This window comes from Suhomyces tanzawaensis, assembly GCF_001661415.1.
Source record: "Suhomyces tanzawaensis NRRL Y-17324 unplaced genomic scaffold CANTAscaffold_7, whole genome shotgun sequence".
NCBI lineage: Eukaryota > Fungi > Ascomycota > Pichiomycetes > Serinales > Debaryomycetaceae > Suhomyces > Suhomyces tanzawaensis.
Window position 1 is genome coordinate 333,888 of NW_017963642.1, and position 15,635 is coordinate 349,522.

The 15,635-nt window shown below is 46.8% G+C and overlaps 8 protein-coding genes across 8 annotated transcripts; 3 read left to right on the forward strand and 5 right to left on the reverse strand.

The window, feature by feature from the left end:
• Window positions 1-59: 59 nt before the first annotated feature.
• SHM2 (glycine hydroxymethyltransferase) lies at window positions 60-1,472 on the reverse strand (the record flags this gene model as incomplete). The annotated part of the gene is made up of 1 exon (XM_020211858.1): window positions 60-1,472. One exon carries the CDS (start codon window positions 1,470-1,472, stop codon window positions 60-62), a length of 1,413 nt encoding a protein of 470 aa, XP_020062448.1.
• Window positions 1,473-1,830: 358 nt separating this feature from the next.
• Window positions 1,831-3,046, reverse strand: ORM1 (sphingolipid homeostasis protein). The gene is made up of 3 exons (XM_020208362.1): window positions 2,676-3,046; window positions 2,381-2,591; window positions 1,831-2,284 (listed from the first exon to the last, which is right to left on the reverse strand). Exons 2-3 carry the CDS (start codon window positions 2,573-2,575, stop codon window positions 1,937-1,939), a joined length of 543 nt encoding a protein of 180 aa, XP_020062449.1. The 5' UTR covers window positions 2,576-2,591; window positions 2,676-3,046; the 3' UTR covers window positions 1,831-1,936.
• A 388-nt stretch (window positions 3,047-3,434) lies between these two features.
• Window positions 3,435-5,255, reverse strand: CANTADRAFT_91781 (SCF ubiquitin ligase complex subunit; the record flags this gene model as incomplete). Its single annotated transcript, XM_020211859.1, has 1 exon — window positions 3,435-5,255. One exon carries the CDS (start codon window positions 5,253-5,255, stop codon window positions 3,435-3,437), a length of 1,821 nt encoding a protein of 606 aa, XP_020062450.1.
• Window positions 5,256-5,530: 275 nt separating this feature from the next.
• CANTADRAFT_91782 (uncharacterized protein) lies at window positions 5,531-6,613 on the forward strand (the record flags this gene model as incomplete). The annotated part of the gene is made up of 2 exons (XM_020211860.1): window positions 5,531-5,712; window positions 5,734-6,613. 2 exons carry the CDS (start codon window positions 5,531-5,533, stop codon window positions 6,611-6,613), a joined length of 1,062 nt encoding a protein of 353 aa, XP_020062451.1.
• An 83-nt stretch (window positions 6,614-6,696) lies between these two features.
• On the reverse strand, window positions 6,697-9,227 carry CANTADRAFT_56423 (uncharacterized protein; the record flags this gene model as incomplete). The annotated part of the gene is made up of 4 exons (XM_020210593.1): window positions 6,697-7,215; window positions 7,348-7,933; window positions 7,991-9,152; window positions 9,200-9,227. The coding sequence occupies 4 exons, from the start codon at window positions 9,225-9,227 to the stop codon at window positions 6,697-6,699; spliced, it is 2,295 nt and encodes a 764-aa protein (XP_020062452.1).
• A 1,057-nt stretch (window positions 9,228-10,284) lies between these two features.
• Window positions 10,285-11,613, forward strand: CANTADRAFT_7810 (uncharacterized protein; the record flags this gene model as incomplete). Its single annotated transcript, XM_020211189.1, has 1 exon — window positions 10,285-11,613. The coding sequence occupies one exon, from the start codon at window positions 10,285-10,287 to the stop codon at window positions 11,611-11,613; it is 1,329 nt and encodes a 442-aa protein (XP_020062453.1).
• A 314-nt stretch (window positions 11,614-11,927) lies between these two features.
• On the reverse strand, window positions 11,928-13,613 carry SAL6 (Sal6p; the record flags this gene model as incomplete). The annotated part of the gene is made up of 1 exon (XM_020208774.1): window positions 11,928-13,613. A coding segment is annotated over one exon (1,686 nt), but the record flags the coding sequence as incomplete, so codon positions are not given.
• Window positions 13,614-14,637: 1,024 nt separating this feature from the next.
• CANTADRAFT_91785 (uncharacterized protein) lies at window positions 14,638-15,522 on the forward strand (the record flags this gene model as incomplete). Its single annotated transcript, XM_020211861.1, has 1 exon — window positions 14,638-15,522. One exon carries the CDS (start codon window positions 14,638-14,640, stop codon window positions 15,520-15,522), a length of 885 nt encoding a protein of 294 aa, XP_020062455.1.
• Window positions 15,523-15,635: the final 113 nt, after the last annotated feature.

Below are 15,635 nucleotides of genomic sequence, written 5' to 3' on the forward strand. Positions count from 1 at the left end.
AACACTTCAAGAGGAGTCTTTCAGTAAGAAATGAATTATGATTTTTTTCGATTTTTATCTTAAACAGATAAGGGGAACTCACCAGCCCATTGGGAGATTTCTTCCTTGGCAGCCTTCAACTTGTCGTCTTCGCCGTTCAAGACTTTATGCTTGAAGTCCTTCAACTTGTTGGCATCCTTTGGCAAGTTAGCTTGGATTTCCTTGGCGTAGTTGACAGCAAAGTCGATGTACTCAACGATTTTCTTGAAGTCTTCCTCACCCAAACCTCTAGAGGTCATGGCAGGAGCACCAATTCTAACACCACCTGGGACCAATGCAGACTTGTCACCTGGAATAGAGTTCTTGTTCAAAGCGATGTTGATCTTTTCACAGATAGTTTCAACTCTGGCACCATCGATTTGCTTGTCCTTCAAGGAAACCAAAACCATGTGAGAGTCGGTACCATCGGAAACCAACTTGTAGCCCTTGTTGATGAACTCGGTTTCCAAAACCTTAGCATTCTTCAAAACCTGTTCTTGGTATTGCTTGAATTCTGGGGTAGCGGCTTGCTTCAAAGCAGTGGCCAAAGCAGCGATGGTGTGGTTGTGTGGACCACCTTGGTGACCTGGGAAGACGGAGAAGTTGATTGGGTTTTCCAAGTCGTAAAGGATTTCTTGGCCAGTCTTTGGGTTGACGGATCTGACACCTCTTCTGAAGAAGATCATGGCACCTCTTGGACCTCTTAAAGACTTGTGGGTGGTGGTGGTGACAATGTCAGCAAACTCGAATGGGGATGGGATGACACCAGCGGCAACCAAACCAGAGATGTGAGCCATGTCAACCACCAAGTAAGCACCGACCTTGTCAGCGATTTCTCTCATTCTTTGGTAGTCAATCAAACGACAGTAGGCAGAAGTACCAGCAACCAAAACCTTTGGTCTGTACAAGATGGCAGTCTTTTCCAACATGTCGTAGTCAATCAAACCAGTGTCCAAGTTGACTCTGTAAGGCATGGTTTCGAAATAGGTGGAAACAGCTGAGATCTTTCTGGAGTCAGTTTGGTAACCGTGGGACAAGTGACCACCGTGGGGTAAGTCCAAACCCATCAAACGTTCATGGGGCTTCATGATGGCTTGGTAGACTTGCAAGTTGGCTGGGGAACCACTCAAGGTTTGAACATTGACACCCCAACGGTCTGGGGTCACGTTGAAGGCCTTGAGGGCTCTGTCTTGACACAACAATTCAATACGGTCAATGTGTTCGTTACCACCGTAGTAACGAGCACCAGGGTAACCCTCGGAGTACTTGTTACACATGGGGGTTCCCAAAGCATCGAAAACAGCAGTTGTAGTGAAATTTTCAGAAGCAATCAACACAATTGAGTGTTTCTGTCTGTGGATTTCATCCTTGATGATTTGATCAACTTCTGGGTCGGTTTCTTGAAGGTGACCTTCAACCAATTTCTTGTGGGATTCGGATAAAGCGTAAGGCATGTTTGGATGGGTGGGGAGGATGGGGGGAAGGGTTGAGCAGCAGCGCACTTTATATAGAAATTGATGCTGGGGTTTGATAATTGTCGGAGTCAGCCAGTAATTTAGTACGGAGTCGTGGGGGCCGTTTACGTAAGCAGGGCGGAAGGAGACTGAGGGGATGGTTCAGAGTCAGTAATTTCACGTGCGCGTTCATCTCGAAGGACCAGTCAAGGCAGATCTTGCTAGGACACCATCGGATGGAGTCAGCGGTCATGTGATGCTAGTAGTTAGGCTGGCATCAGGTGACCCGCCTGAGGGAGGATGACTCCTCCAGATCAGATTAGCAGGGCCTTTTGTGCGGGCAAAATTGGTAATACTGTTGGTGCTACAACACTAATATTAGTAGACATTAATTGTACACGATGCGGTCATATTAAATTTTGTGTTTATTACTACATCCTCATAAATTATCGATTAAATTCGAGTTAATACAAAGTCACTCTCAATCTGTGGGCAAATGCCAACTTTGGAACCACGACGCACAAACAACTGACCCCGTTCAAAATAAACAAATTCAAGTCGTAGTTGGAGTAGTGGGTGCTGATCAAGAACAAGGCAATAGGCACCAACATCAAGAACTTCTTGGTGGGGGTGTACTGGTCGCCGTTGTCGATCTGTTCCCACATTGTAAGCTTGTCGTAGGCACCCGAATTAAACTCGAAGGGGGTACCTTTGACCTGGTGAAACATGATGTAGGAGCCTATGTTGTAGGTCAAGTTGGTGAGGGTCCAGTTCCAGTTGTTGTCCAAGACGTTGATAAAGTTGAGGAAGATCTTCAATAACAAAATCAAGACGATGTGTATGATCCAGGCACCCTTGAAATGGACCCAATTGGCGTTGACATTGGGGTTCAACGACTGGTCGATCTTGGTTTCCAAGTTGTCGGGTTCCAAGTGCTGGATGATCGAGGATGAACGCCTTTGACGGGTCTCGCTGTGCACGGATTGGTGAGATAGACTGGGGGCCAAGATGCCCCCGGCACCGTTGTCGATGCCGCCGGTCAAGCTGCCTATACTATTGGAGTGGCCGTGTCTGTTGTTGACTCTGGGACTCAAAGTGGCCATGGTGATGCAGGGATGAACGAGAAACGAGTACAAGCAGGGAGGTATCTGCTCAGGGAGGAACGGGAGGAGGGGCGTGGGGACGCGAGGGTAGAACCTGGGCCAGATGCGTATGTAGGGGCGAGGAAAGCGAGTCGGAGCCTGGGATGGATTGGCACTGGCTCGTGGCTGATGGGAGGTAGTTTGAGGCTAGGTCTCGAATGTCACCGTCAGATTATATTTATATGGCAAACAAATAACAGGTTGGGTGACACAAAAGGCCCCATCGCTTGAGAACGACACCAGAGCTGACGCCTCCCACCGGTACGAGGGATTTCGGCGAACGAAAGGTGGCAAATTGGGTGCGTAGAGAGGCGTGGCATCTTCCACGTCATTCGAGTGGGGGGGTCCAGGAACCTCGGGCGGTGTAGGGCCAGCTCGTATAGGTGGCAGTTGCACAACGTCGCGGCACCCGATTCTGAAATGCTGCGACATTCTGGTGCTTAGCCTCCTTCTAGGTGGTTTTCCGATTTTGCCGATGACCTTGGGGGTCTACAATTGCAGCTGCCAGGCCAGCTGGTCAGCGCCATTCCCTCCACCCACCGCAAAATCCTGGTCATCTAGCAAGTGTGGGGAGCAACAGGCTGGGCATACACGTGACGTGACTGAGGTCATACTTGACCATGACTCAAAAAAGGTGAGAATGGTTGAGTCAGATATTTAGGGTAAAAAGGATCAATTAATGTTTCCATTGCAATAGATTACGTATTTGGATTATGATACACCACCCACTCCCAAAAAATACTGCTCCATAAATTTATTGAGATATGTTGAGTTACAAGATTCTCTGAAGTTAATACCTTTATCAAGTCGACTCAGATATTTATGTAGGAACATAGATCCCGCCAGAGTGCCATCCGCTGGCAGTAATGCTGACCCACTTTCCCGGAAACGGCGGGTTGGTCACCTGGAACGGCTTGAGCACCCTCATGCCCTTGCCCCTGCCCTCATCCTTGACCTCGGACGGCTGGTGGCTGTCCACAAACTCGTCCTTGGAGCCAAGCCCCAAGCACCCACAGTTATCTATCTCCAACCCCCAGCTTAAAACGGTGCCCTCGCTGGTCAACGCTAGGAAATGATGGTCTCCGATGTCCACCGTCTTGATGTGCTGGTTTTGTAGCTCGGGGATGTACTTGGGACGTGCTCCATCATCATCAGGGTCATTACCAGTGTATTGCAAGTGTGCTTGGTTTCCGATAACAAGGTTGTCCTCGTCGGTCAACACCACAAAATTGGTGAAGCAGCACTTGACATGATTGAATTTGGCGAACTTACCCTCACTGACATTGTGCTCCTGCAACCAATTGTTGAAGTTATCCATTGGACGTACCGACACAGTAATCTCGTCTTGGGAAATTGTATCTGATCTGGAACTGTAGTCAATGGCACTAAACCCACACTTGTAAAGCTTTCCCGAGCTCTTGTCGATGTACAAGATATAATCGTAGCCCACAGTAAAATCGACAATATTGGCTTTGGTCCGAGGGATAACAAAGTACTTCGCTTCCGAGCTTCTTGCTCCACTGTCAAATTGCTCTCTCGAGATTGGGATCCTTGAATACCAGATAACAAGCCCGACCTCATAGACGTAACATCCAGATAAATTCCAGCCACCGGATATTTTGACAATAGATAGGTTTGCAAGGTCCAAGCCCGGAAAACTCAACCTTGTTCCCTCGTGACCTTTAGTTCCCGTGTCCCATGTGTAGATGTTATTGAGGTTATCCAACGCTACAATATGTTCCCTGCCACTGGAAAGGGAAATTATTTTGCGTTTCCGTTGCTCACTCTGGGGAAGATCAGGTAAATGCAATTTGGTCAATAAATTAGACTCCTTCACTGATTTGGAACCAGGAACAGACTCGGCAAGTCCTGGTGGAAAGGTCATTTCTTCTGGGGGAAGCGTGAGGTTTGGATTCGGAGGAAGCATCCTTCTAGACAGGGGTGTTGCTGTCTGTTGTACATCACGGTCGTAGCGATTTCCTCTGTTCACGGTGAACGGAATCGCTACTATCCCAGAACCTCTTATTGATCTTCTGGATTGAAGAGGAGGAGTCTCATTCAAGGTCGTCAATGCCAGGGAAGAAGGGGATGGTCCAGTATCCTCGCCATCTACAGGCCCCGGGGTGGACGAGCCCGCGTGTGGTCTTTTCCACGATAATCCAGTGTAGAAGATATCCCCATCGTTGGTGAGGATCAAAAAGCTGTATCCGTTGGCAATTACATCAATCACGAGATGTCCATTGAAGTCGGGAATGTTCGTGGGAGTGTGGACGTTTCTAATTCCGTATGCATTTGACGTCAAATGGCTAGTAGATATTGATCGAGTCAAATACCCTAACCGTGCCATGGACGACGCCCCCCAAGTGTACACCTTTTGGCCCAAACCGACCCTAAATTTGAAGAGCTGGGTCCAATTCAAGTCTTCGTTGCTGTCCAAAGTAAAGTCCATCTCATGGTTGGTAAACTTCTTGTTGTACAAGATCTTGTACAACGCAGTGGTCAAGGACGAGTTGTGGAATGCGTTGTAGGTGGACTTGTTGATGATGGAGAAATTGAAGATATCCTCGGGCAGCAAGTACTGTGGGATTTGGGTGATGAGGAGGTCATCTCCCAAGTCGAAAATCGAAGTTCCTGAACTCATGAAGAAGAACAAAGTGGTTGCTCAATTTTTGCCGTCTCACCATCTTTATCAAGTGATTTCTCAATCGGGAATTTTCCCCTAAAATAGACCCAGTGCTACGGCTGAGATTGCCACTGGGGTAGGCCAGCTGGGGTCATTATAGTTGCCTCCTGGTGTCTTATCGTCTTCTTGCTAGCCGAGGTCCTTGGCAGGGGTTGGGAGGGTCAGATGTGGTAGACTGCATAGAAGTCCAAGTATAACAGCCCCTAAATTCCACAATCAACACTACGACGACAATGTTGGTGAAACGGTCCAATTTGTTGCTCTGCCTCGTGGTGGGAGCCTTCTTCACCATTTCCACGTTCTACTACTCCGCGAACCACACCAATCCATCCTACACCTACACAAAATTCTCCAATAGTCATTACACTAAGGTGGTGTTGGAGATCAAGAAGACGCGAGGGCTTCCAACGACATTGTTAGCGCAACGTCCTACAAGCATATTGGTACTCAGCTCCATAGCTGGCGAAGATGCCTATGGGCCAAAGCGGCACTTTTCTGACTACTTATCGACATTGAAAACTTTATATGAGAACAAGTCCTACCAGGTGTCGTTAGGATTGTTGGTGAAAAACCAAGCCGAGTTCGATGTCATTTCGAAGATCTTGGACGAAAAGACTAACGAAGTGGATTTTCATCGCATCACTTTGGTCATAGCACCAACCATAGAGGCTCAGAACATGCCCTCTGATGACGAGAGACACGCAGACAAGTTTCAAAGGGAAAGGAGGAGATCCATAGCAAGGGCACGCAATTTCCTTATATCCAGTGCTCTACAGGATGAGGAGTATACCCTCTTTGTGGATGCAGATATCAAGAAGTTTAAAAATCCACGAGAGCTTCTTTCCACATTTATCGACGCGAAGTTGGATATTATTGTTCCCAGAATTGACGTGGGCTCAGCAGTAGACTATGATAGGAATTCGTGGAGAGGTGAGAGAACGAAACCGAATGAGGACCAGCTCAGGAAATTGGACGCCAACGACTGGGATCACTGGGACTACGTTCCTCAAGATGTCACTAAAAACATGTTTCACTTTTCATCATATCTCGAAGACAAACCCACATATGAACAAAATCATGACAATTTGAGCTACACTGTTGAGCTTGATTCCGTGGGTGGAGCTGTGCTCTTTGCCAAATCTATCATATACAAGCAAGGCGTGATATTCCCCACTAGTTATATTGTTGGCACTACGTGGGAGAGATTGGAAGGTTATGACGGAATTGAAACAGAAGGCTTATGCTATTTAGCAAAACCCTTGGGCTATAAGTGTTGGGGTATGCCTAACATGATAGCATTCCACAGTGAAAGGTAGTACCAATACGGGTAATTTATAGAAGGATTAATAAACTGTTTATTGACTATATACTTCCCGTAGGAATAATGCTACAAAGGACTTCATTCTTCAACATCGGTTATCCATTGCCATACCTTCATAATCTCCCCATGATTTTCAATGAGTTTACACGAAACATTTGTATTGTTTTCCACTTTGTAGACAACTTGAGTCCAGATCTTAACTCGTTTCTTTAAATTGTGCTCATTTGTTAAGATAAGGTCTCTTAGTTGGGTGGACCCAATGAATGGACTGATTTGATGGTTATTGATTGACAACTTATACTGATGTTGAAGTTTGGAAAGAACATCCTTATAAATGATATCTATCTTGATCAATTCTACCTTGTACTGATTGTACTTATGCTGGATGTATTTGATGATCGAAAAGATTATAAGCATAATGATTAAGTTATACTTGTATTGTACAATTGAACCAACAATACTGTTTTTTAATTGGCACTGTAAACTAAGGTTTGATAAGGACGTTGATCGAAGAATCTTGTCCTGCGTTTGTACCGAGGTCTCAGTGTTGTTAATGTTAGTAATAAGTTTTGTGGATGATACACCTGAAGATCCCGTCTGCTTTAGTTAGTATATTGTTCCAAAACTCTGAATGACACAAGGTAAGAAGAATCCTTCAAAATGGCAAATACCATATCATGCAAGCAATTCCACATTGTGACTTCAATCATTTAATTAAACTTGCCTTACAATTATTTCAGGTTCTTTCTCCAATTCAACAACCGAGCGTTGCCATAATTCTTCAAATTCTTCAACAGTAATATATGGGGCTTTCATCGAAAGTAAAAGGTCATGGAGCTCCTCAATCTTGATACCAGCTTCTGCTATGTCTTCTGACTTTCCGCACTGCTTGATTGCATTCTTGCTACGCAACAAATCCAATGCAACATCTATCATAATTTCCAACTTTTCTGCTTTCTTGGTGTCGGGGATACACTTTTTGTTATTTGGGAAAATGAAGTTGTTCCATGGCTTGAGTTCAACAAAATCTTCATAACATCCAAGTTCAAGATTAGGAAAGCACCTGGCATGGTTGGGGCATGGTGTGCAGTTTGGCTTGAAGTTCGCATCCAAGTAGTCACCAAATGTTTGCAAGTATTGATTTTCAGTATTAGGAAATGTAGGCTTATTGATCTCTTGGCCACAGAATCCAATCAAAATGACTTGCTCACGGTACCAGTAAGCAAAAAGTCCCCCTGAAACTAGTAAAACCCACGCAAAAAATGTGAAGAAGACTGGAACCCATGTCTTTTTGGACAATTTTGTGCTCTCTTGACTAGATTTGTGTTTAGTTCCCTTGTTTTTTTGAGAATCATCTTTGATACTCTCTGACGAACTCGGTTCCTCCACTTTTCTATCTTCAAGTTCACCTTCACCTTCATCATCATCAGAATCTTCAGAATCGTCATCTGATAATTCACTATGTTTCTTGTTGATCGGAACTAGTTTTGGTTTAGGAGTATGTGTTGGAATATGTCTTGGGGTTCTAGCGGGAGTTCTTCTAGGTGTAGGTTGGGCAGAAGATCTCAATCTTCTAGGGGTTTCTAATTGCGAGTCAATGTAATATTGAGGTTGTTGAATGGAAACCCCAAGCCGAGAAGGTAAATTCAAGTCAATTGTAGGATGGACTTCATGTTGTTCTTCTTTCTTCAACTTCGAGATGACTTCATCGAAATCCTTCGTTTCGTCGTAGATTGAATCGAACGTTTTCTCGGACTTCGTGACTTCTTTGGGGGATTTTTCCAGTTTCACAATGGGTACATGTTTCTTAGGGGTGGCCTTTGTCACCTTGTTGGTCTTGATGGCACTATGAGTTGGGGATGTTAGGAGTCTAGGAGAAAGGATAGGAGAGTTTTCATCTTCGTCGTCAGAAAAGATGGACTTGGTGACCTTCTCTTTCTTCATCAGTCTAGGAGAAGTTAATCTTGATGAGCGTGACTTGGGGGACTTGACCTTGGGCGATGACAATTGCGAGGTTCCCGCAGCATTAGGCAAAGCGAGACTGGAATCTATCTTTGGACTTGCTTTCACTGCTGGTTCTGGAGAAGCAACGGGGGTATTCAATTTAGAAGTTTTTGGCGATTTTGGCAAAGCGTGTGGGGAAGCCTTTGGTGAGGCGTTTTCTGGTTCAGGAGAGGTCACATTCGAATTGGAGGTCAAACCAGCCTTGGTACGCTTCTTTTTGGAGGTTTCCGAAACAATTCGTCTCTTTCTTGATGGCTTGGGCAAGATCTGAGGAGCATCGCTCTTCACCGCGCCAGACTCGTCGGTGGAGGTGTCCTCCATCTTGGAGTCGCCATCGCCGGGGTTCTTGGAGGAATCGGCGTCGGACACGAGCTGGGAGTCGTCTTGCTTGAGTTCGTTTGCATTGGGGGTGATTTCACGCTCGAAAAGCTCGACCAATTGTGCCTTCTTGGAGTTGGAAGGTACCCTCACTTTGTGGCGGCTGAGAATGGACCGGAGCTGGGTGACTTTGAGCTCATGAGGATCGAATCCTAGAGGTTAGTAGAGGTGCTGGCGGGTGCGTGGAAGTGATACGTACCTTCCTCAAGATAGTTCTCGTCAGCCATGGTTGGGTTGCCACTACAAATTTTGCATGATGTTGTTTGTTTACGTGATTGAGATCTCGCGACATCGCGCGCGACATGGGGCGGCTGTCCCGCGACATGCCACCCGCTAGTTCAATGCGAGGCGGATTCCACACCGCCACGTCAAGGCGATCTTTGCTGGGTCATGGTCGGGGAGGGATCAGCTTGGCGGGGGACAGATAGCTGCACGGATGTCTGGGCAGGAAACATCCGTACAACCCCCACAGCTACCTTTAACTCTACCTCTATTACTACCAGCACTACGTCTACCAGCGCTATCTTTACTACCACTGCCCCACCATGCACCGTCCAGCCCACCCATTAGCGAAACCCGAACGGCCCGTTGGCGGGCGCCCATCGCCCAGCGACAGAAACCGCATTAGTGGCGGTGTCTTGGATTCGGTGCGTCCAAGAAAAAGTAATTTGGGGGAGTCTTAGTCAGCGAGCCCTCAGGGCCCTTCACAGAACCACCCGTGGCTAGACCAGCACCCGTGGTGACCAGTCACCAGCGGCGCTGACAGTGGCGTCCCTGTGTGCCTGGCAGAGGAAGCTGTTGCTAATTCCGCGTGTCAGGGGCTTAAATTGCTGGCGTGGTCCAAATCCGCCCCCATCGCCTCCACATTCGTTAGTGACATATATGGGCCCACACGTGTGCGGCCTCCACGTGTGTCGATTTTGTGTCGCTCCCGAGCAAAAGTCATTTTATATATCGACCGCCAGTGAATCTGCTTACTCCTGGCCCACCGACTTTGTTACCTAACATCCGTAACCGTCCCAACCTCCTCGTCGCAGTTATCGCTGGAGCCTATTATCCCCACCCCTCCCGACTGCCAGTACTGCACTAGCACCGTCATCTCATCTGGCTGCCACATCTGTAGGCACACCAACCCCGATTGTTCCAGCACCACCTCCTTCCTGAACCCCTGTCTTTTCGAGAGAATCATGGGATTATCTGGACTGCACCACAATGAGTCTAATATCTAGATCTTCACCCTTCCCGTCACCGAATGATACAGTGATCAATACGGTCTCTCCCAAAATGTCCAGCACCTACACCAAGGCCTCCAGGCCAGCAGTGGCCCACGGCATGGTGGTCAACTCGCCCTCGGACCCGTTCCTCGCCCAATACATCAAGACCCCCAACCTCAACTCCAGCTTGAACAACCACCAGCTCTACTTCAACTCCATCAACCAGCATCGTAAAATCAAGCTGATCGAGATATACCAGAAGTACTTGATAAACACCACCCCCTACGTTGTGCCCCATTTCAAGCCCAAAAGCCCCATCTCGGCCGCTGTCAAGGTAACCAGAGTATCCCCTGTGCAGCACCAGCGTAAGCAAGACGTACCTCAGATAGAGGAGAAAGCTCCGGTCAAGACCAAGCCAGCATCTCCACTCCAGGTCATCAAGAAGCACTTGCCAGCAGAGTTTATGGACTGTCCTATCGATGACTTGATCACCCTCATCACTAGGATGATGCTGTCTTTGATTTCCTTGAACGACAAATCAGTACCAGCCTCTATTTCCAAGCCATCTACATCTTCATCTTCGTCATCGTCCAATAGCCTATTAACGAGATACCATTCCAGAACACCTCCATCAATTTCCACCCATACCTATCTCACCAGATTGACCAAGTTCAACAACTTCAACGCAGCAACTTTGCTCACCACCATATACTACATCGATCTTTTGTCACATCAGTATCAACCTTTCTTCACGCTTAACTCATGGACGGTACACAGATTCCTCTTAGTGGGCACCATGCTCGCTCAAAAATCGATGGAAGACTTCTTTTACACAAATGATCACTATGCCAAAGTTGGTGGTGTTGCCATCTCCGAGCTCAACTGTTTGGAGCTCGATTTCCTTGAGAGGGTGGACTGGAGGTGTATGCCTGGAAAGCATCTTGACACTCCTGGAGAAAGCTCCATAAAATATGCCAAGGATGTTTTGAATTTGTACTACAGCCAATTAATTGAGTTAATGGGCAAAAACCTCACAACTGCTTCTGGTTCCCGCGGTAACATACATATTCACTACTTGCCAGGCACTTCGGCTACATCTAGTCCCACAAAGCAGATAACACCTGCTTATTCCGGAGACTCAAATGATGATAGTGGTTTTGATGAGGATGAAGTCATAGATGACACTGATTACGATTCTAATGAGGATGAAGATGACGATGATTACGGAGTCGATGATGAGGAAGACGTTGACGTCGATGTCGAAGACTCCGATGCTGATCAAGTGGTCAGTTTTGATGCCATCACAGGTGCTTCCTTGAAAAAGTACAACTCTCGTGGTTACAGCAATGATGGTTCATCTTCACCTCATCTTAAACGTAAGCGGTACGACGGCTTATAAGCTTCATTTCTCTTTATTACAGTTTGCATTGGGAATAGCGTCGTTATTTCCACACTCCTTGGGGTTAGGTTCACCATCCAGGTAAGGTTTATACGGTTAAAAAATAATAGAAAATTTATTCAGTAATAAAATCTCGTACATATAGGTTGTAACACATAAAAATGATCTACTAAAGAATAGCTCTTCATAATATCATATAAATCAATCAAAAAATAACAACTAGAAATAAAAAATCGTGAATATCATGAACATTATGGGGTTCAAATCAGTTCATAATACCAACGCCTCTAAAGTCCAACTAAAATATTTCATTGTGGTTTGATGAGTTCAAAGGAACAGTATAAGCTTTTATCAACACTCATAACTGCCCCGAAATTATTGAATTCTCCACAATAGTTAGGAGCAGAAAAAACAGTTACTAATTTTCTCTTATTGAAGAATTCGTAACCATCTTCCACAACCATATGACCTCGAACAATCAAGTCCATTTTGAACCTATTACAAAAATAGTCAACGTGTTTTCTTCCAAAACAATAGGAGACACCACGATCATTCTTTGGCCAGTTTGATACTGAGAAGTTCTTCACCAGTGGATCTGGATCGGACCACAACAAATCTGCCAATAATCCTTTGTCAGGAATATCGGTTGGTCTCTTGATGTTCTCAATTTGACTCAAACTGTGTAAATCTGGTGACAATCCACCATGAATGCAAAAAATCTTATCATTAATAGTTGCAGCAATTGGTAACGTATTAAACACATCAACAAATACTTTCCAAAGTTTATGGTTGCCAGAAATTGTAGGTAAACGACGTTTACATTCATCGTAGAAACCATAGATCTTGGTAATGTTTGCACTTTCATGATTACCTCTCAACATGAAAAAGTTCTCCGGATACTTAATCTTGTAGCACAACAAAAGTAAAATTGTTTCCAATGACTTGTAACCCCTATCCACGTAATCACCTAAAAACAAGTAATTTGAATAAGGTGGATAACCACAACTGTTAAAAATACGGATCAAATCATGGAATTGACCGTGAATATCGCCGACGACTTTAACAGGAGGCGACAACCTAAGAAGAGATGGTTGCTCCAAAAAGATTGATCTTGCCTTATGGAGAACGTACTTGATTTCTTGGGTGGTCAAAGGAAGTTTGTCTTTCAGAGCCCGACGCGAACTAGACGACTTCTTGTTCATACCGATTGCGAGTAAACGATCGATAACCGAATCAAGGTCGATTTCCAGCAGCTTGGGGCTTGGAAGTAACGGAGGGGAGTTTGACAAGTTTGAAGAGCTGGATGATACATTCTTCGTCAATGTTTCACCCAACACTGCAGAACTCTTCAAATCATGCTTTTTCAAGTTTGACAACGAGAGAGATTTCACGTCCCTGGTTTCGGAGAAGCAGTCTAACTCGGCGATGGAGTCGAGACGCTTATTGGAGGCGTTGCCGAGGACGGTGGTGCTGGTGGAAGGAGTGGTGGCCAACTCCTTCGAGTCATTCTTGTGGTAATAGGTCTTTGCGTAGGGCGAGGATCCCAACGACAGAAGCAGTTCTTCATCCTTGGCCTCACCTGCGGTGGTGAAGACAGGGGACACTGTGGACGCGTCCGACTTGACGCTGTCGAAGGAAGAGCCATACAACGGCTGGCTGGATGTCTTCAAGAGCTGGGCCATGGAGGCGCCGATTTCCAAGTCCAAGTCCAAGTTCTGGATGGACTGCTTGCGCGAGCGCTTGGGGGAGTCCAGAAACGGCTTCAGCTTGCTCTTGGAGGACAGGTCTTTGTTCTTGTAGTAGTTGGGGTTGAAGGCGGTGGCACTAGGGGCACCAATATTGATGGCTGAGGATCTGGTGCTTTCACCAGAATGTAAACTAAGGGACGATAGCTGCGATAGCGCCGGCGCCGACTCATCGGCCTCTAGTTCACCACCAGGGATACCGGTGGAAGATTGGTTGTTCGGCAGAGGATCATTCTTGGACGGGCTATTTCCCATGTTCTAAGCGGTGTGGAGGTACTTAGTCCGGAGTTTGCGTGTCTTAGGGGATGGGGAAGATGAAAAGGGAGCGTTAGCGGCTGGATGAAGGGGCTGAGTGTTGGGAGGTGGATGGTAGTGAGAAGTCACAAGAGTGTCAAATTGACGATGGGAGGGCTTTTTTCGCTGGCCTGGGGCTGTACACACTCCCAACGTGGTCATGGCGAGAATCCGGATTTCCCGCGCTCGGGACCGCCACACTGCGGTGATTGGCGGCCATGGCAGGAGAGGGTAGAGGAGTAAGCTAGGAGAGGAGTGCAGCTGGAGAGTTGTGGAGCGTGGTGGGAGCTCTGCTGGGTGGAAGATATATGCTTTGGTACTGCTGGGGGGACACTCCTGGCACGAGCGGTGCTGGGAGAGCCACTAGCTGGACTGTGGCAATCCCCACCGGGAGGGGAGCGACGGAGCTAGTAACACCCCCCAAAGGACGGGGATTGGCAGTGGCCCGCAGCGAGGTGGGGAACCGGGACAGTTAGTGCTAGCGCGAGCTAAGGACTGTACAGGCAGGGCTAGTTAGCTACGGTTCAGCACGTGAGCCCACTAGAGCTTGGCTTGTAGGGATGTTAATGTCGGACCAGTGGTTTCTACCAGACATTTCCTACAGTTTCTAGTGAGGTCGCTTCTCTCAGCAGCAGCTCCAGACTGTTGTAGTAGAGATGTAGCCAGATATCAAGTACTGCCTGGATAGAGCAGAGATACTCTCAGAAGTATCCAGAATTAATGCTTCACACTCTAGGACATAGATATACCTTCTACCAGAATTCACTTTAAACCGTTACCTACTGGGTGATAAAACAATATCTACTATGAGCTGACACGCCAAATGGCCCATTTAGTCGGCACTGGCTCAATTAGCTTACCAGACCGTATCAGTCTATACTAGCCAGTAATGTCGCTCTCGCCTCCTCTACTTCCAATCTTCGCTAGTTGCGCGACATTTTTGCTACCCACCATGAATACTTCCCGCCTCCTTGTGTCCCGTGCCATGTCTTCCTCCTTAAAGCCCATCCGCTCGGCGGGATGCCTCATCATCGGCGACGAGGTGCTCAATGGCAAGATCTTGGACACAAACTCCTACAATTTTGCCCGTTTCTGCTTCAATAATCTCTCGATTCCTCTCAAGAGAACTATTGTGTGTGGAGATGACAAGCAGGACATCATCAACTCGCTCAAGATCCTCCGCGACCACGACAAGGTCGACTTGATCGTCACTTCTGGCGGTTTGGGGTCCACCCATGACGACATCACCTACGCCGTGCTCAGCGAAATCTACGGCCTAGACTACAAGTTGGACTCCGAGGTGGTGGAACGTATGACCAAGCTTCGTGGCTCATACCTCGAAAGCTTGCCCCAAGAACAGCTTGATGCGTTCTACAAAATGGCTACTTTGCCTTCTTCCACCCCACAGAACCCGACCACAGTGGAAAAGATCTTTGTGGAGGACTCTTTGTGGTTCCCGATAGTGGCATTGGACCAACAGGTCTACGTGCTTCCGGGGGTCCCCAATCTCTTCACGAAGCTTATCCAGGGAATGGAGCCGTTTCTCAAGCTGCGGATAGACTCCGATGGCTCCAATTTGGTCAGATTGTATGTCAAGACCTCCTCTTCTGAAAACGAGTTTGCCGGCTTTTTGACTCGCTTGCAAGACGAAGTGGATACTGCCTATGGCAAGGGCACCGTTAAGCTCGGGAGCTACCCACATATCAACTGGAAGCTCAACACTCTCAGCATCATCGGTAAAGTTCCTGAGGTTCCTAGATCAGCCTTAGATCAGCTTGTCGACCGCATATTGAGGAACGTGGGAGGAAACCCAACCCAAATCGACCAGGTGGAAGAAGACAAACTCACCAATGAAGACCCACCCAAATAGAATTCCAGGAACTACAAAGCCATATCGAACTATATATATTGTACTGGATACAAGGATATGAACAGATAGACACTCTATATATTAACAATATCTAAACTTATAGAAGCTTCAAT

Coding starts and splice junctions, on each gene's coding strand:
- ORM1 (XM_020208362.1), bottom strand. CDS start 2,575: ATGGCCACTTTGAGTCCCAGAGTCAACAACAGACACGGCCACTCCAAT. Junction 2,285..2,380: donor AACCCGACAACTTGGAAACC/AAGATCGACCAG, acceptor TTGTTATTGAAG/ATCTTCCTCAACTTTATCAA.